We start from the raw sequence: 21757 nt of genomic DNA on the forward strand, positions 1-21757 counted from the left end.
CAGAGGATCTAAGAAACAGATGTGAGAGCGAGGGGTGCAGCTCAGCAGTGGAGCGCCTCCCTCTGGGCAAGTGCTCAGCCCTTCGCTGGGGCAGGTCTGGGCAGGTCTTCTACCCTGAGGTACCTCCCAGCCTCTCCTAAACCCTGTTACAAATAACTCACTGAGTCCCCAGGCAGGCCCTAACCTCTCAAGCCTCCTGCCTCCGTCTTCTGAGTAGTTACAATTATATACCGATGTCATCTATTTAAAAGAAAAAAAAAAAAACAAAAAAACAAAAAACCTGGTATCCTGGTACAAACCTGGAAGCTCGGAAGGCTCAGCAAGGTAGAGGCAGGAAGACTAAGAGGTCAGGGTTAGCCTTGGCTACATGGAGAATCAGGCTAGACAGGGCTATATTAAAACTTGTCTTTCAGAACTTAGAAACCAATGCCGCTTTCATAACCGAAACTCACAGGAAAGGGCCCTGTGTGGACTTACTCTGTTACTTCTTGTTCTGAGTGGTGCTGAGCCTGAGTCCTTACTATGTGCCCTGCTTATGACACTTGAAACTGAACAGCACTCGCTTTAGAGAGAACATGAAAGCTGGCTCGGTGGTGCCGTGGAAGGGCTGTGAAGCCAGAGGAGTACAGAGAAAGAGCTACTGTTGGTTTAGGTGGATAGGAGTTGCTTATCTTCCTTCCTCAATGTGAGCGCTTGTCAAGTGAGGAGAGGGGCCTCCATGAGGCCCCTCCATGCAGAGTATGACACCACACTGAACACAGATGTGGCCTCCTTGTGGGAAGAGCCGATTCCCAGCTGAGATGAATGAGGTGTGGAAAAGCAAAGGAGACCCACCAGCAGCTGCTGAAGCAAGGCTGTGTGCCCTGGAGCTGCCCCCTCTATGCCAGGGACTGAAGGCTGGAGGAGAGGAAGCAATGGGGAGCAGGGGTCAGCAGGCCATTGGCTGCTTTCGACTTGAGGGGAAGGTGGGCACTGAGGGAGGCATGCTGCTCACTCCCTGCCCAAAGACAGGAGGGCTGGCAGGGGACTGGCGACAGAATGTCTCCTTTCTGCAGCTGGTTGGGGTGCGAACGGGGTGGAGCTGCTGAAGCGCACCTTGTCTGAAATAACACTGAGGACGAGGACGAGGTGTCAGCAAAACACACACCTGCAGACACTGGGCCTCTGAGAACAAAAAGTCAAAAAACCTTTTGTTCTGTTTCACTTGTTCTGTGAAAGCAAATCTATGCCCCAGTGTCTCCGCATTACAGAGAGCCGGCCTCCCCGCTGGGAATGTTACCGTGCTGGCCTGACACTCCACCCTGAGCACTTTGGGAGTAGTCTTTCTCCCTGAGTCATACTTCTCTGGACACCTTCCAGCCCTCAGGCTAACCCTGTAACACCCTAAAAAGGTAGATGAGCGGTGCTCCTAGGACTGAGGTCTCTCTCCACCCACTAGGACAGGAGGTGGGGACGTCTCTACCCTAACAGACACAAAGGCAGACCAGGAGACAGTGTACTAGCATGTCTGATAATTTTCAGTAAAAACGGTGCATGAGGGCGGGGACAGGGGAGGCCTTTCCCTGTCTCCGGTTGAACAAGCCATTTCTAGTGCTGTCTGCAAGCTCCTCTGGAACTTCGCCATGCAAATACCCCTCAGAATCCAGAGATACATTTGCAAACTCCAGAGGGGTCATTTTAAGTATAGAATCTGGGCTAGAAGCTGACTCAGCCTGTAAAGGGGACTGCCACCATGCCTGAAGATCTGGATTTGAGTCTCAGGACTCACATGATAGCAGAGCAGAAGGAAAGAGCCAGGACATGCGCGCACGCACATACACACACAAATATTTTCAATGAAATAAAACAATCTCAGCGGGTACAGTTCTTGCTAAACCCTGACCCTGCACCCACATAAAAGCCTGGGTGTAGTAGAGCACACCTCTAATCCAGTGTGGAGGCAGGGGCAGGCACGTCCCTGATGGTCTTAGCTGAATCAGAGAGCTCCAGAATCAGTGAAAAAACTTCCTTCAGAAAACAAGGCAGAAAGCAAGTGAGAAGAAACACCTGCCATCAACTTCCGACCTTCACATACTCTTACATAGGAACACACACATGATCTTTCTTCTATCTCATCTTTAATGCCTCCAGAAACTCAGAAAGGCTCCATCCTCTCCAGAGAACCCACCCAGCTCTGAGCGAGCCCACACGGTGCCCCAAGGCAGACGGAAGGCCAACCCTGTGGGTCTGGGGGCAGACAGATGCTACCACGCATTTGCTTGTTCTTCCTTCGGGTATAAACCGCTCCGACAGGAGCAGAAGGAGAGCTCCACCAGGCATTTGGGTCTCCCTCCCACAAGTCAGGGAGAGGACCAGTCTTAGAGCCTGTCAGGGCTGAGACTCTACTGGGCCCCAGGCTGATAGGAACACGCCGCCCTGCTGGCTGCTGCCATGGAAACAAGGTCAGGCTGGCAATAACAAGACCTGGCTTTAAAAGTGCCACCTGCCTCCAGGAAGCCCAGCACACTGCCCTTTCCCTTCATGGAAACAAAACCAGGAGTTGTTGGCATCAGACGTCAGGGGACGTCAGACCCCTCCGGATGAGCCCTGGCCTGCTAACAAGACTAGCTGGCTGTGTGGCTCAGAGCGAGCCACTATCCCGCTCCGAGCAGGGTCTGCTTGTGAAGAACAGGGCAAGGCGGGTTATACTGAGACAGCTAGGACAGCTTTCTCTAGTTCACATCACTCCTGACCAGGGAGGGACGGGCCAGCCCAAAAATATATGGTGAATGGCATTCAGCAAGCACCAAGTGCACGTGCCGCCTTAATGCGCTGAATCATGGACTTGGGAGGACCTGGGGCGTCCCAACCTTCCCAGAGTTCAGAAGCTCACGAGGAAACACACAGGAGCCTTGGTGAGTGGAGGGATACAGTGTGGATATAAGGAAACGCAAGAGCGCTAAAGCCCAAGGACACAGCAAGCGAAGGGCTGGTTTCCCAGCAGCTGTGGTCCTCTCTGCCCTGTCCCCACACAAGCACAGATGCCCGTGCCTGTCCCTGGGTACATTTCTCCTCCTTGTCACACAAGAAGGGAAACAGTCAGCCTTACCCACACGAAACCCTCACCCTTCATGAAAACCGTTCACACTCAGAATGAGTGTGCTTGAGCCGTGTGACCAGGGAAGCCTGGCCCACCCCTACCCATCAGGGTACTAAGCAGGGGTGAGGGTACATGGCTTTAATCAGGCTAGGGCGCAGGGGATGGAGGACGGGGATTCTGAGATAAGCACAATTTGACTCATCATTGCCTGGCGAGCAAGACAGCTCAGTGGGTTCAAACAGTTGCTAACATGCCTGCAGTCCTAAGCTCGATCCTCAGAATACACATGGTAGAAGGAGTGCGCTGGCTGTAAGAATCTGGCCGCTGACCTCCACACCTGACCTACCGCATACGTGTGACCCCCCCAATGTCCCCAAATAAACAGACATATACATTTTTAATGAAAATATCACTCCTGGTGGCTGGGCATGATGGTGCGCACACACCTACAACTGAAGAGCTCAGGAAGCTGAGGCAGGAGGACAGTTAAGCTCTAGCCCAGCTTGGCTTTACTGCTGAACCATGCTTCCACCCACCGCAGTGCCCGGTTCCAGGCAAGTGCTGCACCGTGAAGCTCTAGCCCAGCCCTGTGGCTCATCACTGACACACTCCTCCCAGTTCCCTGTGGTGGCAGGGCTGCTTCCTTCTCTGGGTCCAGTGTCCCCCACCACTGTCACCTGGAAGTCCTCACCACCCCACTTGCTAGCCTGTCCTGCCTCCGCATAGCTTCTCTCTTCCCCCAGTGAGGCTGAATGCTTGCTCCTCCCTATATAGAGAGCACACAGCAGATCCTGCTGCGCTTTGGCCAGGGCTGACTTGAAGAAAACCACCAGTTTGCTTTGGAAGAGAACTGGCAGGGAAAGCTGGAAGGAGGCTTCGGGTCGATAAACACCTCCAGCTTCCCTTCTCCAGTCTCTGGCACATGCTTCCCTGGCTGGAAGCACTTTCTGGGACATGACTCCGCCTCAAGAACAGGGAACCAGTGGCCTGGGGACAGGGAATGAATAGGAAATGACCAGAAGGCACATCAGCAGTGGGAAGAAAATGTCCCACAGTGCCATAAAATGTGTTTCCCATCCTCGGGAACAAGCAGCAGTGCCACCTCAGGCCCTGGGCAGCACAGGCACAGAGCCGACAGTCCTGGGGAGCCTGCACCTTGCTGGTGAATGAATAATAAATGCCCCCCCCCCCCCCCGGCCACAGCTTCTAAAAAAGATACATCTTGAATCACGCAAATGTTTCCCAGGCAATGCAGCCAGAATAAACACCTCTGTTGATCAAAAAACAAGAAAAACCAAATACTTTAAGAAAATCACAAGATGAGGCAGGAGCATGGCAGGCACAAAAAGCTACATGGTAAGATCCTGTCTCAGAAAAACAAAACAGGGCAGGGGACAGGTCAAGAAGGTGCTACAAAGGCAGGAGGCTCAGCCCCAGCGCCCACGGACAGCAAGTGGCAGCACACACCTGTAACCCCACATCCCCAACCTCTACACCTCTACAGCAAGACGAGACATGGAGCCAGGAGACTCCAGGAACGCCGGGACAGGCATGCTCTATGCAGGGCTAAATAACAAGGGCCCCAGCCAACACCTACAGCTGTCCTCTGAACTCTACACTTGAACATAAATATTCAGACAGGTGCATGTGTACACACACACACAAATTCACTGATGGTGGCACATGCTTGTAATCCTAGCACTAGACTGGTGGTAGGATTGAGAGTTCAAAGCTAGATTGGCCTTCCCAATGCTATCGTCCTGCCCCGGAGCTGAGCCACGCCTGGCCCTTTTTAAAAAGAACACTGGAGTCACTTCCCGCCTCAGCTTCACGTACCACCATGTCTCACGACAAATTTAGATTTTTTTTTTTAAGTTTTATTTACTAATGGAGGAGGGGTGCATGCCAAAGTCCCAGAGTGAAGTCCACTATGGGTCTGGTGGTGAATTTACTTCTTTAAGCTTATATGGAAAATGCTTTTACCTGCCCAACCATCCTCCTGGCCCAGATTTCTAGTCTTGTATTCAAAGTGAAGGGCAATGACCGCTATACTATTAGTACAATCTTACTACCAGAATCATTCTCTTTTACCAATTTAAATTTTACAAGAAAGAAAACCATAAAGCCGCTGACAAGTCCCTAATCCTGGCCGTATTACAGGAATGTGGCTTGATATTGTTTACCAAAGAAAAAGTGCTCACACCGCTCCAAATCATCAGTTTCTTAAATTCAAATGCAGGAAAGGAGACGGCTCCTCAGATAAAGGCACTTGACACCCACGTCTGCTGCCCTGAATTCACTCCCCGGAATCCACAGGGAGGACACAAACTGCCTCAGAAGGTCGTCATCTGACCCCCACACGCACTCTGGCACGTGTGGACGAACAACAGTGCGCTAAATTCTATAAATACCCAGTTCACTTTAAAACAAGAAACTAAACTAAAATGTCCTCTTAAGTATAAATACAAAGGCTCTATATTTTTTTCAGTGCCCCCAGAACCTCTAGAACATTGCCTGCCAACTAAAACACCTACTATGAATTTAGTAATGGGTTACGCAAACATAAATTACAAGGCCAGACATTTTAAAAGGGAAAAAAGGTGATTTATTGACACACTGGAGACACGGCAGGATAGAAGCACTATTTCAATTTTCCACACAGTCCTCAATGCTGCAGATGTGCTAATGCAGAAAGAATTTCAGAGTGAAATGGCCTCAGCTCCCCCGTTCCTTCCATATCAATTCCGTTACTTAAAAAGGCTGGCTGGCATTTCCACAATTACATTCAAGACAATGAATACATGCTCAAGCACTTTTATCTGGCTATAAGTACAAATGGATTTGTTCAAACAGAGGAGAGAGGGAGGGAGGAAAGGAGGAGGGAGGAAGGAGAGAAGGAGATGTGTGGGGAAAGGAGGGAGGGAGGGGGAGAAGGAGAGAGCAAGAGAGGGAGGGAGGGAGGGAAAGAGAGAAAGAGAGAAACAGAGATTAACAGTCAAAATCTTTGAGCAAAAAGAAAGCATGACTACAGCTCATGGTTTCTTCAGACAGAAAGAGGGAACCACACGCTCTAGTCTCCTCTTGTTCCCCTACCCTGCTCTGCTCATGTTTTGCCTCCCCTCTGGATCCTAACTGATCACGTCTTCACATGTTACTATGAGAAACAAGATTTCCTTTCATAAAGCATTTAAATCATAATCTAAGAGCAAGGGAGCGAGGCTCAGTGGGAAAAGGCGCTTGCTGCTGGGCCTGGCCACCTAAGTTCCATCCCTGGTACCCATGCGACAGGAGAGAGCTGCTTCTCACAACTGTCTCTGACTTCCACACATATGCATGGTGTGCATGCACGCATGTACACACACAGAGAAAAATTAAAATGCAAAAATATTGGGTAAGTGAAATGCTGTTTGTGGGATATCTATATACAAATTAAATAAGAATATTCTTGTCTTCAACTTTTAATTCAAGGCAATAAAAGCCAAAACCCACGCACACACTTCTTTGTCTAGGTCATGGGAACTGAATAAGGCTGAGCACACATTACACAGAGAGAAATCTTCATGTTTCATTGCCAGTGGCTGACAGCTTCACAAATGGCTGTCTTGCAACACACACAAAAAAATCTGGCTAAGTGAGCATCTCCCCAGGAGTGTGAAGTGTGTTTTAGAACAAGAAAGTGCATCTTTGTGCCCCTACCACATGCCCACACATATAGGAGCCTGTGCCGTATGGTTCCCAGATCCTGATTATGTGCACACACCTGACCTCGGGAAGCGGGCTTTGCCCGGCGCCATATTTCACACAAACCAAACAGCCAACAGACAGTAATGGCTCTCAGCTACTGAGGACCTGGACCAAAGATGAAGAGACATTCCATCTTCCTCAGGAACCTGTCAATGGTAGACGGCTCGGAGCTGACCTCCCGCCCTGTCTTAATCACAGCCAGCTATGATAACAGGGTGGGTTACTGCTTGCCCCGCTCCAGATGAAAATGATCACTCCCTCAATTCTGACTCTCATATCTGCACAATGAGCTGCGTGAGGGAGGCCTGTAAGTTTTCACGAGTCCCCTGAGCCCTACATGGAATTAAATTCACCTATGTATATGATCTGCAGGAACACTATCAAAATGCTGAAAACTGCATTGAGTCTGTCCAAGTCTCCAATTCAATGAAATCCCAATAAAAATCCATTTAAAATTTCATTTGAAAAGCAGGAATTTCAGAGCCAGGCACTGTGGTCACACAGCCCTATCATTTCAGCTACTTGAGAGGCTGAGGCAGGAGGACTGCAGGTTCAAAGTTGGCCTAGCTACAGAATCAGCCTTGGCAACTTCGCTGAGCGACAGGGTACTTACCAAGTCTGCTTGTGCTCAACCTGGAAGACAAAGAAAACAGAAGTGGGGGCCAGAGGCACTGGGGACCTAGCTCAGTGCTAGAGCACTCAGCTAGTACCCTGTCCCCAGGCCCAAAAGAAAATAACTCAGGCTTTACAAAATGGAACTGTGAAGAAGATTCTGTAAGCTGTGCAGCACACAGCACAAGAACGACACGGCATGCACGGCCCTGAAGAAGGACGGGCGCGAGGCTCCTGTGGCCGAGCTACAGACTCACCAGTGACATGAAAAACATTGGAAAAATCCAAACAGTACATGGGTGGGACAGTCCGGGGCATCCATGAGGAATGTGGTAAGGAATAAAGAAGTGGGAGCAACTCCCTGGGCCAGGCAGATGGTTGCCCACCGGTCATGGGAGAGGCAAGGGGCTCTAACAGAGGAGGGGAAACTGAAGCCCTATGTACCAATCACAGAGCATGCCTAGGCCTAGACCAGAAGGCAGAAGCCAGCATTACAGAAAAGAGCTGGGGGTGCCCTGGTGGCCTCTCCACAGGGGAGTTCCCAAACAAGGTCCAGAACAGCTGGGGTTCTACTCAGCAGGGAGCCTGCCTGCATAAGGACGGCCTTGGTGCCATGCCCGGAAGCACAGACACGGGGGGGGGGGGGGGGGGCAGCGTATGCCTGCACTCCCAACACCCTCCATGTGGAGGAAGAAGAAGACCTCTTGGCTACAAAGTAGTTCAAGGCCAGCCTTAGCTCAGTGAGGCCTAGTCTAAAAAACAAATCAACAAACATAGTAGGATTCAGAATAAAAAAAAAAAATTATGTGGAAAAGAAAAATGGAGAGTATAGTGGGGTGGGAATCCCCCCTGCCCCAAGACAATTCAGTTCCGCCTGTCAGGTGGAACAGCAGGCAGGGGCCTTGGCCTGGAGGAAGTCCTCGCAAACCTCCAGGAGTCACACTGGAAACATCAGGTCTCCCTACTTGTGAGTATGGCATGGCAACAAATGGTCCAACAGGGAAAACGAGCGAAAGACGTTAGCAGGGAGGGCAGGAGAGGAAACACTGAGCAGGCCACTTACTGCAAAAGGCAGTTTGCCAGTCAGGAGAAAGCAGGGGATATGAAGTACACAGGGTTCCCATCCACACTCAGCCGGCGGAGGAAAGCGCAAGGTGCTGTCAGACGAACTGGCTTTAGAGCAGAAACGCACACTCTGTACCTTGGGCACGCAGAGCGCCCACTGTAACTCGGACGCTGTGAGGGAAGAACTGGGCCCCCAGTCCCAAAGCTGGGTCTCCGTGCAACAGTTGAGCTGTCAAGTCGGGGCGCCGTCCAAGCACCCTGGGCAGCAGACCCTCTTTGAGCATGCTGCACGCATCCAGCACAAGGTTACAGTAGGGTCCAAAGGGGTGGATGGGCAACCCTTCAGCTGTGAAGTGGGGAGCAAAAGGCTGTGCAGATAATGTCATAAGAAGCAGCCCCAGCTCTCCCCAAGGGTCCAGGGAAGTTTATGTGCTTAGAAGCAGGCAGGTGGTGGTGGCGTAGGGCCAGGCAGCCTCAGCAGCAGGAGGCGGCTCTGGAGAGCCATCCCACAAGGCAGCTGGCTCTGTGCACCCGGAAAGTGGCTGTGGGATGCAAGACTGTGGAAGCACTCCCCAGGGACCCACGCTGGCATAGACCTACGAAGACTTGCCCAGATGTTGCTGATTTGAGTAGGACACACAAAGCAAGTTAATTTCTCTCCTGGGTTTCAAGCTTTCTCTGCCTGAGTAGAACACTGTACCTATTGCAGAGGCACCCACTTGAGAGTGGATAGAGATGGGCATACTGGTACACAGACTGCAACCCCAGCACTGGGGGATAAAGGCAGGTTAGGTCATCCTTGGCTACACAGTGAGTTTGAGGTCAACCTGGGCTACATGAGACCCTGTCTTAAGAAAGTGTTTGGAAAAGAGCTATTTGAACAGATAGTCCTTAATAAATGTGAAGTCCTGTGACAAGCTATCTCGCCATATCCCTCAAGTTGCCAGTGACCAGAAAGTAAAGTCTTCCTGGCGAACTTGGGGTTCTCACATAGAACAGGATCTCTGAAAAGATCTCTGAATGCATGAAATTCTGGGAAAGCAAAGGCCCAAAGAGAGCTTTCCATGAGTGTTATGGAGAAAGACAGACAAGGACGGAGAGCGCAGCAGAAGCTGGTGTGCTTCTGGTGGAGGTAATTACCACAGACAAAGGACCTGATCACTTAAAAGCTGTCATATGAAAGGTGATGAGGCTTGATCAGGTTGCAAACCAAGCCCACAACAGCCTTGGATTGCTCCTTAAAGGGTCAGTTTTTAGGAAGTCAGGTTTAAAAGGTAAGAAGATCAAAAGCCAATATTGCCCAATAGTTAGTGCTCTATGGTGATCCAAACATTTCCTACTGTCTCACACACCTATAAGTGGAACAGACCTATAATCCTAGGCACTTGGAACACTGAGGCAGGGGGCCTGCAGGTTTAAGGCCAGCCAGAGCTATATTATACGACTGTGCCTCGGAATGAAAATTTAAAAGAAGAGATGTACAGCAGGTTAGAACACTTGCCCAGAATTCCCTGGCAAGGAGCAGGGTATGACTCAAGAGTGCAGGGCTTACCTAGAGGCCTCCAATGAGAGACTGGGGCTGTGACACAGCAGGAGAGCGTTAGCGTGGCACCAGGAAGTCCTGTGTTTCATCTCTACCCCTGAGCTCAGTGTCCTCTCCCAAAGCAACGTTCATCACCAGCACACAGACTCAATGACTTTGTCACACTATTCTGGAAGCAGTTCGACCATCAGCATCTAGAACCATCAGCCCCATTTCTCCATGGGAACATGGAGGCTCACAGAGGTCACCATCAAAACTCTAGCCCACATAAATCTCTTTACAATCCTTTCCTTTTCACAGCTGTTAAATGCTCAGATAATTTGTCCACGGCACTTAAAATAGCTCTCTAGAAATGCCAGACACACAGAGGAAGCAACAGCTCAGGAAGGAAGAGGCCGTCGGCTCTAAGGACTCTTCAGAGAGCTGGGGCCTCATCTGTTGTTCACATAAAGAAAGATATGGTGGGATCACGGTGGCCTGCTGTCCTCAGGCAGGCACAACAGAGACACTGAGAGGTTAACTCGTCATGGATCACATACACATACACATCCTTCCACCGCCGGCACTCAGAAGGTCGTGCCCTCCAACCCCAATGCTCAGAAGCCGCCCTGATCTGAGAGAGGATGTGATGTCTTTCTGCTGAGCAGAAAGTTAAGTAAGCCTCTACTTAAATCTGAAGGCACACACAATCCACCCAAATTCTCCGCCAGCAGCTTCAGAGTCTTCTGATGGCTGTGTTTTGTGTCTAGCGTTAGGGATGCTACAAAAGGGAGTGTTCATCTTAGATTTTGACTGTCTCTCGTTCCTCAAGCACCCTCACCTTCCCTCCCATGAGCACACACTACTGTACAATCCTGTGGTTTTTGTTTGCTTGGTTCTGTTTTGCTAAGCAGGTACTTTACCACTTATTCCTCAAACAGGCTCACAGCAAGTTTCCTAGGCTAGTTTTGAAGTCCTAATTTTCCCGCCTCAACATCTGTGGTGACAGGGATGACCGTCCTGAGCTATGGGCTCTGTTTCATCACCTGGAGTTACTGTGTGCACCGTTTGTTCAGTTGGCCATTATCTGCCTGCTCCTGCTGCTGAGCTGGAACCATATACATCCGCCGGCCCCTAGAAAGAACTCAGGGCTACTTTTAAAGTTGAGCGTTTACTACATATTTGTATATGCTAAATCACTACCCCCTCTAGCAGCTGGGAATCATAGGCAGAGCACTCTTAATCCAAACACCTGAAGCCTCACATCCTCCAACATGCTCCAGACAGGGTAGATTGGGAGATTTGTGGGCTTTAGACTACTAGAGATGCATAACTGATAAGGGTCTACAGACCTATTTCCAAATCTGAAAAATTTCCTGAATGACTTCTGCCCTACACAGACCGTCTGAGAGCGGCTCAGTTCGATTTTAGAACAGGAAGGAATCTTGCTCAGGGTCAAAAGGCCTGGACATCTGCAACAGGTGTGTGGGCACAGACCTTTATCTTCCTGGATGAGACTCCTGGAGCCAGGCAAAGACACTCCACAGATGAAAGCCCCGAAGCAGGGGCACTGTGTGTGGGGAAGCCTGCACGAGCAGTGCTCGCCCACGCTTGCACACAACCAGAACCCCTCTGTTCTTCAGGACTGCTTCGTGCCCTGCCCAGCACAAAGCAGGCTCTGCTAGGTCCTCAGGGCAAGTTTTCCCCTGGGGGTCTCCTCACAATATAAAACTACTTCAATTTTTGTTCTGGTTGAACATGTTTAACTGGTAACAGTTAAAGCTTCCATTTAATTTTTAAGCTTTTTCTAGTTAAAATCTTATTGTATTGTAACTTTATGGTAGGTGACTCTAGAATGATTAAACACCCTGGTTGATTACTCAGACTTTATAATTCTGCCAGATACTAGTGACCTCTTGACAGTGAAGCAAAAATGTGCACACTGGCTTTACACGAAGATCTTCTCTGGAGGAGAAAACACTGAATTAAAAAGTTGCCGTGGGTTCCCCACAGACCCCACAAAGAGAAGAATTTCTGGAAGATAGTAATAGGCTACTCTGGGGAACTCAGCGAAACTCTGTCTCAAAAATAAGAAGCAGCCTTCCGAGAAGTTGCTAAAGTGCTTGCTGTGTAAGCATAAAGACCGAAGTTCAAATCCTGAGCACCCAGGCACACCTGCAACCCCAGGGTGATCAGAATGCTGAGAACCAGAAAAGGAGGGGCCACAGACCCTCTAGAGTGTACGTACAGGTCCCCAGGTCACTTGTGGTGGAGATGGTCACATCCCTAGCATATGACCAGCTTAGAGCACATCTAGGCATTAAGGTCCTTGCTGAGAGGCCCATGTCTGGAAAGACACTGTTGGCTGACCTTCCCTAAAAGCCACAGTCAATGACACCGGGTACGTCCATGGGTTTCCAATACAGTTGACTGAATACATTTAGCATGGAACAGAAAAGCCCAGATGCCATGTCTGCTTGAAGTATGAAGGTTTTGGACTTCAAGGAGGAGTGAAACAAAGCCAAAAGTGGCGGCACATGTCCTTAACCCCGGCAGAGGCAGGCAGATCCCTGGGCCTGAGGCCAGCCTGGTCTACAGAGGTAGTTCCAGGACAACAAGGGCCACACAGGGAGAGAGATATCCTGTCTGGGGCGGTGAAACCTGACAGGTAAATTCAAGTCACAGCAGCCTGCAAGGCTTGAAAGTAAGGGGAGTGCCGAGTGGCCAATAGTCACTCAATGGCACTCACACATAAGAACATGTTCATTCTCATTCTCACACACACTCTCTCTCTGTCTCCCCACACCCCCCCCCACACACACACCGACAATACCAGCATGTTGCTTGACCGTCACATGTGGCCTTCCTGAACCCCACCTGGTGACTGCAGAGCAGCTGTACCTGAGCACTGGGCCCTCTACAGGCCACGGTGCCCTGCAAGCTCCAGCCAGCTGGATGCATGTGAACAAGATGTGTCCCCACTGGAGAGGCGACTTTATTTTAGGTGACTCTCTTTTTCCAAGCTGAGTCACTTCTGCGTGGCTATAAAAGGCAGCCATGCGGTGACTAAATGCACTTGGGCCCCAGCCACAGCTAAGTACTACTACCCTCTATGCGGTCCTTCCTATTTCTAACACTGAGGCCTTTCTTTACCCCAGGCTGGCCTTAAACTCCCAGCAACCCTCCTTTCTCCCTACCATAGTTCAGGGACTACAGACATGAGCCATGCTCCTGGTTTCATGTTCTTCTGACTCCTCTTCCTGTTCTAATTCCTCACCTCTGCAAAAGGTAGAAAGGCAAGGGGCCCATCCCTCCTTCTACAACCTTGAAAATACTCCCTCCCAACAGACAAAAAAAGCAAAGGTCTCTCCAATGAGTGGGAGGAGGTGGAGGAGAGAAAGAAAAAGAGAGGGGGAGTAGGAAGAGGGAGGGAAAGGGAAAGAGGGGGAGGAAGAGAAAAGGGAAGGGAGAAAGGAAGGGAAACAGAGGGAGAGGGAAAGGGAGAGAGAGGGAGAGAGACAGGGAGTGGAGGGAGAAGAAGAGAAGGGAGGGAGAGGGAGTAGAGGGGAAGCAGAAGTGAAGGGGGGAGATGGAGGGAGAGGGAGTAGAGGGAGAAGGGAAAGGAAGGGAGGGAAGAGAAGGAGAGGGAGGGAGAGGGAAAGGGAGTAGAGGGAGAAGGGAAGGGAGGTAGAAGGATTGAGAAAGCAGAAGTGTTTATCTACACGGAAGGTTTCTGAGCCATCTGTGGCTCATACAGAGACTCCAGTCACATGGGTGTGTGTATGGTGCAAGGAAAGACTTCAGCAGAAGGTGCCAGCTATGGGGTCCCAGCACTCGGCTTGCCACAAGGGCCTTGGTCTACTGCCTGGTGGGGGAGATAAGACTCTGAAGAACAGGGATTTCCTCCCCAGGAGGCAACTGTCCGGCGCAGGTATAACATCCATAAATATCTGCAGGGTGAGTAACCGTCAGTACAGACCACCTCGGGGAGTATTTTAAACTGGTAACTATTAAATTAGATTTCTTTTTTTTAAGCCCCCCTAAGCTAGCTTCATGAAACAAAGACCCACTGTACCTAAAGCATTCTCTAATGTTCTAAGCTAACACCAGTTTGTTTATTTTATATTAGGTGAGGCTGAGCCCAGGGCTTTGTGCATGCCAAGCAAGCATTTTATTCCCGAGGGACGCCCCCGGCCCTCACTGCGGGGTTCGATGCAAGCACTCTCCAGCTGAACCGCACGGCCCCAGCCCTATTTTCACTCACTATTTTAAGCCAGGGTCTCAGCAGCTTGCTTAGGCTCACTCTTTACACCAGGCTGGCCTGGAACCAGAGATCCTGCTGCCTTAACTTCCTTCAACAGCTGGGTGATACTCCATGGGCAACAGGTGCCCGGTATACAAGCAGCCCTTCAAGGGCACACGCAGACTTACCTCGTTATACACAGGTGTGCACAGGTCCACGCGCACATAGAAGCTCTCTGAGCAGGGCCTGGTGTTACTTTTTTTTTGGGGGGGGGAGTAATAATATTAGAACTTTGGATCTGTATATCTTTACCTCAAAATTTATGCAGTCATCAAGTCACAGGCAGCAAATAACAGGGAAAGAGATAGGCCCTCAAGCTACCCAATGTCTGGGGCTAGAGAGATGATCGCTCAGTGGTTAGGAGCACTTGCTGCTTTGCAGAGGACCCGTGTAGTGGGTTATAACTCCCCACACCTCCGGCTCCTGGGCTTCTAAAGCCCTTTCTGGTCTCCTCGGACACACACACGGAGTGAAGAGACATATGTGAGGACAGAACACCCACACACACAAGAGAATACACTTTAAAGGTGAAAAATTATGAATAAAAGCTGTTTTTTGAGGTAATGCCTGTTCTACTCAAAGAGCATCTCTTGGTTCCACATGGAGGGTGGGTATGGGGCTACGGACGGAGGAGGCTTGCCATGCATGAGGTCCTGGGTTCCATCTCCAGCACCACGAAAACAAATGTGGCAGTGTCTATATCTCAGCACACATGGGAGCTGGAGGCAAGAGGATCAGAAATTCAACAATATTCTCAGCCATATAGTGAGATCTGGGCCAGCCTGGGTTGGCCCAGGTTGTTCCTAAAATTATGTAAATAATTTTTAAAAATCCATAGGAAATGAAGCTTTCTTAAGAAACTTTTTACTTACAATGTAACTGCAGAATTTTTTAGATTAAAAAATATAACCAATGCTGCTAAATACCGGTGAATTTATTGTGACATAAAGCTACAGTTTTTTATAAGTTGACTGGCTGGGCGGTTTACCACCAGAAGTGACCGATGTAGCAAAGATACCCAGGCATAACCTTAAGCAGAGCTGCAGGACCCACGCCTTCCACTCACCAGGGACTGCACGGCATGGCCACGGCGCCTCCCCAACACTGTACGACCGTCCCTCGGCCACCCCCGAGGGTGCTGACCCCCACCTCTGCTTTCACCTAAACTCTGGCCTGAAAACAGCTGTCCAACAGGAGATATAGTTACGTCAGCCGTGCTGATGATGCACTCAGCAGGCTCAGGCAGGAGCCTCAGACGGTGGGTCTGAGGGCTAGCCTAGGCTATATGGGGAGGCCCTGTCTCAAACAATAAACAGGAACAACTGGACAGATGAAAGTAAGAGGACCACCTCAGCTGGCAGAACACTTGCCTGGCAGGCACGGCACTCCCAGGCCCCACTGCCAGCAGCCATACACGGAGGATGGTGCGCACACCAGTGCCCCTGCTCTACAGTGGGGCGAGGGCCAGACTGCAGGACAAAGAGAAAGCCGGCTGAGCACCAGCATTAACCTGTTTCCTGACTGTGGAATGGACCAGATGCCCCAAGCTCCAGGCCTTCCCTGTGCCCTGAGACTGTAAGCCCAGGCAAGTCCCTTCTTTCTTAAGCTGCTTTTGTCAGACACTTTGCCATGGAAATGACTTCCAACAAATTCTTGAAAAAGAAGCCCGGCCTCTAGACTGTCCCTAACAACCTGTGTCAAGAAACAAAGAGATACAAGAAAGCCCACGCAGAGGAAATGAGGTTTTACCAGAAATGTTGGTGCAATGCCATCTTTGAACACACTGCTACCTAGCATCGTGGAAGCTGGCATTGAGCTCACTGGCCCATGGTGGCCCCAAAGACTTCAGTTAACACAATCCTGACATACCAGAAGCTAGAACGCAGCGAGGGTCTGCCACAGCTACATGCCAGCCTAGGCAACGTCTGTACAGATGTCTTACTGATCCTAACAACTGGTCCACACCCCCACAGCCTGGGTGAGGGCGGGAGGCATGCAGGTAACGAAGCAGGCATCTTGCCATGCAATTTTTCTGGACAACTAGGAAATGTCTTAATACGTGTTCTCAGGAGTCATCAGGCCCCCTTCTGAAGACTGTGACATGGTCCCAGCTCACCTCTGGAGTGTTCTTCTTAAATTCTCGGCTCTGCTCAATGAGCCGCTTCCTGGACTGTTCACTCTCATCTTGCCTGTTTGCCAGTACTGTTGCGGTGGCATCAAGTTCTCTCTGTAAGGAGATCCGGAAAGGAAAAACAAGATTATAATTTGCAGTTTCTACTAGAGGGATCATGTGTATACTGGGCCTGAACAAAGATTAGAGACCCCTGGGAATCAGTTCCTGGGCAGGAAGTAAGGCTCAGGGGCAATGTTAAGGACCATAAGTAAAACACACCCACCCAGCACCATCCCAGACATGCTCTCAGCACGATGCGGTTCCTTCCTGTGACAACGCAGGCAGAAACCGTCTCCCTGCTGACCCCGTTGGCTCAGTCCCCCCCATCTCTCGGCCATTCTCCTGGGCTCTGGTGCCTTGCCTAACACAGTATTTTCCCAGGGCCTCTACATGGTTGACCTCCTACAGTGCAGAGCTGAGACCTCACAGAGCAGCAGCTGGTTTGTTCCCACTCAACAAATGTTTCTTGAAAACCTACTCTAGCCTGGTGTGGTGGTAAACGCTTTTAAACCCAGCACTCGGGAGGCAGAGGCAGGGGGATCTCTATGAGTTTGAGGCCACACTGTTCTACATAAGTGAATCCAGGACAGCCAGTACTACACAAAGAAACCCTGTCTTGAAAAAACAAAAAGAAAAGAAAACAGAAAATTAAAAAGTCTCCTCTATTCTATGTCAGGCATCCCAACTGGAACCATTAACCTATGAATTTGCCAAAGGGACCTTTAGAAGCAAATTCTAAGAATACTTATTTCCATTATCCTGTAGGCTTTTCAGGTAACCCACATGCCCTGGAATCTGAGGAGCCCCCAGGGAAATTCTGGCCAGGTTTGAGGGCTCTGCTAGGAACATCAGTCAGTCCCACACAGTGATGGGGGGGGGGAGATCTGCCCTGAGGGGCTGCCCAGGGCAGCACACAGCAGGTGGGCCCAGGCTGGCCTCCAGGCTCACAGGCAGGCACACAGGCCATGTCAATAAGCTAAGTCAAGTGAGTCAGATACTGAACGCACAGAGCAGAGCGCTTGTGTGGCATTAGTGACGCCTCTCCACAGCAGGTCCCACCACCCTATTTCTGAGAGAACTAAAAGGCCAGGAGGAGCACAGAATGTACCTCCTGAGACAAGTCACAATTTTCCCCAGACACAGTCTCATGTACCTCAGACTCTAAAGCTGAAGACGACCCTGAACTCCTCACTCTGGTGCCTCTAACTTCTTCCCAACTGTTGGGATTATAGGTGTACATTAGGCAGTGCTGGGGCAGAGACATCACATATGCTGTGCACTGCATCCCTAATCCCATCTTAAAAGGAGGTATGCAATGCCCTCTCCCAGAGGGCATAACAACGTGGAGGGGCTATGTGTAAGGGAACTGGTGGGCACGGTGTCCGTCACTCAAAAGACATGCCCAACTACCACCTGAGAGAGGCTGGGATTGAAAGCCAAAGTCAACCTGCCTGGCAGAACTTCCCAGAGAGGTGTCAAGTTAAGGGGAGGGCCCTGCTGAGGACAGCCTGAACTTTCTGATCCTCCTGCCTCCTCCTCCTTAGTGCTGGAGTCACAGGCACAAACCCCCACTCTGTGCTGCGGAGAAGGAATCCTAAGGCTTCCTGCAGCCTAGGCACTCAATGAACTGGACAACATTCCCAGCCGCCTGCTTCCTTCTTAATGGAGACAACCAAGGGCCAGAAAGCCATCCTGGGTGACGCTTCCCTGGTACCATGATGGTGGGCTCGTGGCCAGACAAGATGACAGAGAGCTGGAACAACCGACCGGCATGCTGTCAACTTAGACATCCTAAGACAGTTTAAATGTGGAGAGGGGAACTGTGAGGTGGGAGAGGCCTCATGCCACACTCTTCCCTTTAGTGTTTCTGGCATTCAAACAAATCCTGGGTGAGCAAATCCAAAGGAATACTGTGGGCTAGCATTCAAGAACAGATGTCAAAGCTACTGCAGAAAAGAGGGAAACACTGGGCGTTTTGATAGACCACATTTGAAAGTCATCCCAGAGAAGAGGAGGCAGGGGAAAAAGAGCAGCCGCCACCAACGTAGGGAAGTGGGATGGAGAGAGAGGCAAGCAAGCAGCCACAGATATCGCAGAAGGCCTGCAAAAATATAAACAATCTGGCAAAAGGACTGAGACGGCTATATTTAAGCAGCAGAAGAAGTTATAACGGGAGACTTGGCGAAGGGCGGAAAAAAGCCAATATTGAAATATGACAGGAACGGGAGAAGTTGATGTTTCCTTCCAGGCAGGCAAGCCGCACACACACACACACACACACACACACACACACTCACACACACGCACACGCACAACTTGGAGAAACAGAAAACCAGTGCTGGCTGCCTTTCCAACAGGGATCCTGCTGCCTGTCTGAGGAAGTCTGGGCTCCAGCCGTAGAACAGGAGGCACACCCCGCCTCTTTCACGTCCGTGGGTGTTGAGCGTTAAGGGAACTTAGGGGTTCTAGCCTTCCCACTTAGTGCTTTGGGGATGAAGTCAGAGCAGCATGGTGCATGGGCACGGCGGTGCCTCCCTGTAACCCCAGCACTCAGGAGGTAGAGGCAGGAAGATCAGAAGGTCAAGGTCATTTTTGGCTTCATATCCAGTTTGAGACCAGCCTGGTTTTCATGAGCCTGTGGCTCAAAAAACTAAACAAAAAACCAGTGCATGGCTCAGTGTAGAGCTCTCACCTATTGTGAATGAAGCTCTGAGTCCAAACCCCAGGACCAAAAATAACTAAGCTCAAAAGAAGGTCCAGTCAGTAAGGCTGCTGACTAAGCTCAAGGACCTGAGGCAAATCTCAATGTCCACATAAACGCTGCAGGTCAGCCAACTGTCACAGAGGAAATGGGGCCCCTGGAGCCCAGGGGGCACCCAGCCTACAAAACAACTCCCACTGTAATGAGAAACCATCTCAAAAAGGAATGAGATGGATGGCACCTGAGGGGTGACAGCAGAGGTTGTCTTCTGGCATCCACAGACATGTGTCAGAGAAAGGCAGTGAGGTGACCCCCCCACACACACACACACCATAAACAAAATAAAGGACATGGTCAGCTCTGTTTCCTAACCCAGCTCCCATCTGCCCCTGATTCTGAAATGTCTCCCTAGGCAGACGAGCCAGACTACTTGAGTGTAGCAGGTAGCCTGAGAGACAGGACCCCACCTCCAAGGTCACCTTGTAAAGCCAGGGCACCTTGTGCCCCCTGCTGCTGGCAGTCAGGGACTCTAAAGGGCTCCCTCACTCCTTTTCCCAACCTTGCAGGACATATGTGAGCCAACAGGGGTCTCCAAACTGAATACCACACTGCCTCCTGCCAGCACGGAAACAGACTACACGGTGAGGAGGAGACTGAGCCTTCCACCAATGTGCAGCACATCCACTGCTCCGGACAGGACTGGTCACAGCTATAAGGATCAAAGTCTTAGACTGACTTGCTTCCAAAAACTTTTAAAACACCACCACATCGTGTGTGTGTGTGTGTGTGTGTGTGTGTGTGTGTGTGTGTGTGTGTGTGTGCGCGCACGCGCGCACGCGCGCGCGCGCAAGCGCGCTCACACATGGAGGCCAGAGATTGATGGCAGGAATTGTCCTCAATCACTCTCAACTCATTTTCTGAGGCAGGGTCACTCACTGAGCCTGAAGCTCAGAGTTCATGGATAGTGTGTAGCGAATGAGCTCCAGAGAGCCATCCATTGGTGCCTACGTCTCCAGGGCTGGATGGCAGACATGCACTGCCAGATCCAGCTTTTAACATAGGTGCTGAAGTACAAGTTCAGGTCCTCATACTTAGCATCAGGAGCTTGATCAACTGGGCCATCTCCCCAGCCCCAGCAGATGCTTTCTAACAAGAACAAGACCTGCATTCTCAAAGTCCAGAGACAACCCAGAGGACGTGGATGGCCATAAAACCGAGGCCAACACTGTTTTATTACCTACTGAGCCTGTCCACCTTCAAAGTGTCAAATACGGTGACGTACTAATAAGAGAATCCAACGTATTGAGAGGAAGGGGTGGTGAGGGACCAGAACACAGAATGATCATGAGTCACAAGTCACACCGAAAGAGGAACACAGGGAGTCCCCACATCTAAAAGGCATTAAGATGCAAAAAAAGGGAAAACTGGAACCAGCGTGACTGCCTATGAACAGTATTACTTGGCATGGCCACTGATGAATGACTCTGTGGTCATTTTTAAGAACAGGAAAAAAATTTACATGAATCCAAAAATGCTATGTGAGACGGTATGGTCATTAAGATATACGTAGTCAAGGCTGGATGGGAAAGGGAGCTCCCCTTTTCTGAGGAAAAGCAGAGTGAGGGAGGAGGAGGGGAAGGAAGAGAGGGTGGAATGGGAAAGAGAAGGAATGGGTTTACAACAAGGATGTAAAGTGAATTAAAAAAAGATATACTTAATAAAAATCAGCAAATCAAACAGTGCTTACACTTTAAAACTACTATCTCTCAACACACTAGCCAGACTCTAACGATTTCCAGAAAGAAGCAGAAGACACCTGGACTGTGTTTGTTCTCAGGAGCCAGTGAGAAAGGGGCTTGCTCTGAGGTATGTACTCTGACTGTTTCTTGGAAAAATGGGAATGTATTAATTTTTAAAATCTTGCCACCCAGGTTCAATAGCATAGGCCTTTAGCCCCAGCTACTCAGCAGGCTGAGACAGGAGGATCATTTATATTTAGGGACTCAAGGCCAGCTTCAGCAACATAGCAAAAATCATCCCTGGGGTGTCCACCAGCATTAGAACACCTGCCTAGAATCCCCCAGTGAGGGCCTAGGGTGTGGCTCAGTGGTAGAAACCCTGCCTAGAATCCCCCAGTGAGGGGCTGGGTGTGGCTCAGTGGTAGAGCCCCTGCCTAGAATCCCCCAGTGAGAGGCTGGGGTGTGGCTCAGTGGTAGAGCCCCTGCCTAGAATTCCCCAGTAAGCTGAAAGTCTGTCTCCGAAGCAGAACACTTGTCTAGAATCTCCCAGGAAGGGGCTACGGGGTGTGGCTCAGCTGTAGAACAGTGAGGGGCTGGGGCTAAGGCTCAGTAGCAGAGCACCTTCCTAACATGCCTTGGGTTCCATCCCTAGAGAAAAAGAGAAAGGTAAAAGAAGGCATCTTTTGTCAAACAGCTGCATCTTAGATAGTGTGCCCACTGGCCAGTGGGGAGGTGAAAATGGGGAGAGGAGGAGGCAGCCATGTTAGCTGGTAGCTATAGCCATTCACAGAAAACCAGCCAGCCCAGCCAGAAACTCCT

General features: G+C 50.3%; 1 protein-coding gene across 10 annotated transcripts in view; it reads right to left on the minus strand.

Annotated features, from left to right (window-relative positions):
* Positions 1–21757, minus strand: part of Cux1 (cut like homeobox 1) — a 308986-nt gene that overhangs the window by 217059 nt on the left and 70170 nt on the right. For all 10 annotated transcript variants that reach the window (XM_021651492.2, XM_021651491.2, XM_060367899.1 and 7 more), the window contains exon 2: positions 16442–16552. In XM_021651492.2, the coding sequence (XP_021507167.1) occupies positions 16442–16552 (111 nt within the window). The remainder of the gene's footprint in view (positions 1–16441; positions 16553–21757) is intronic.

This window comes from Meriones unguiculatus, chromosome 15 (genome assembly GCF_030254825.1).
Source record: "Meriones unguiculatus strain TT.TT164.6M chromosome 15, Bangor_MerUng_6.1, whole genome shotgun sequence".
NCBI classification, from domain to species: domain Eukaryota; kingdom Metazoa; phylum Chordata; class Mammalia; order Rodentia; family Muridae; genus Meriones; species Meriones unguiculatus.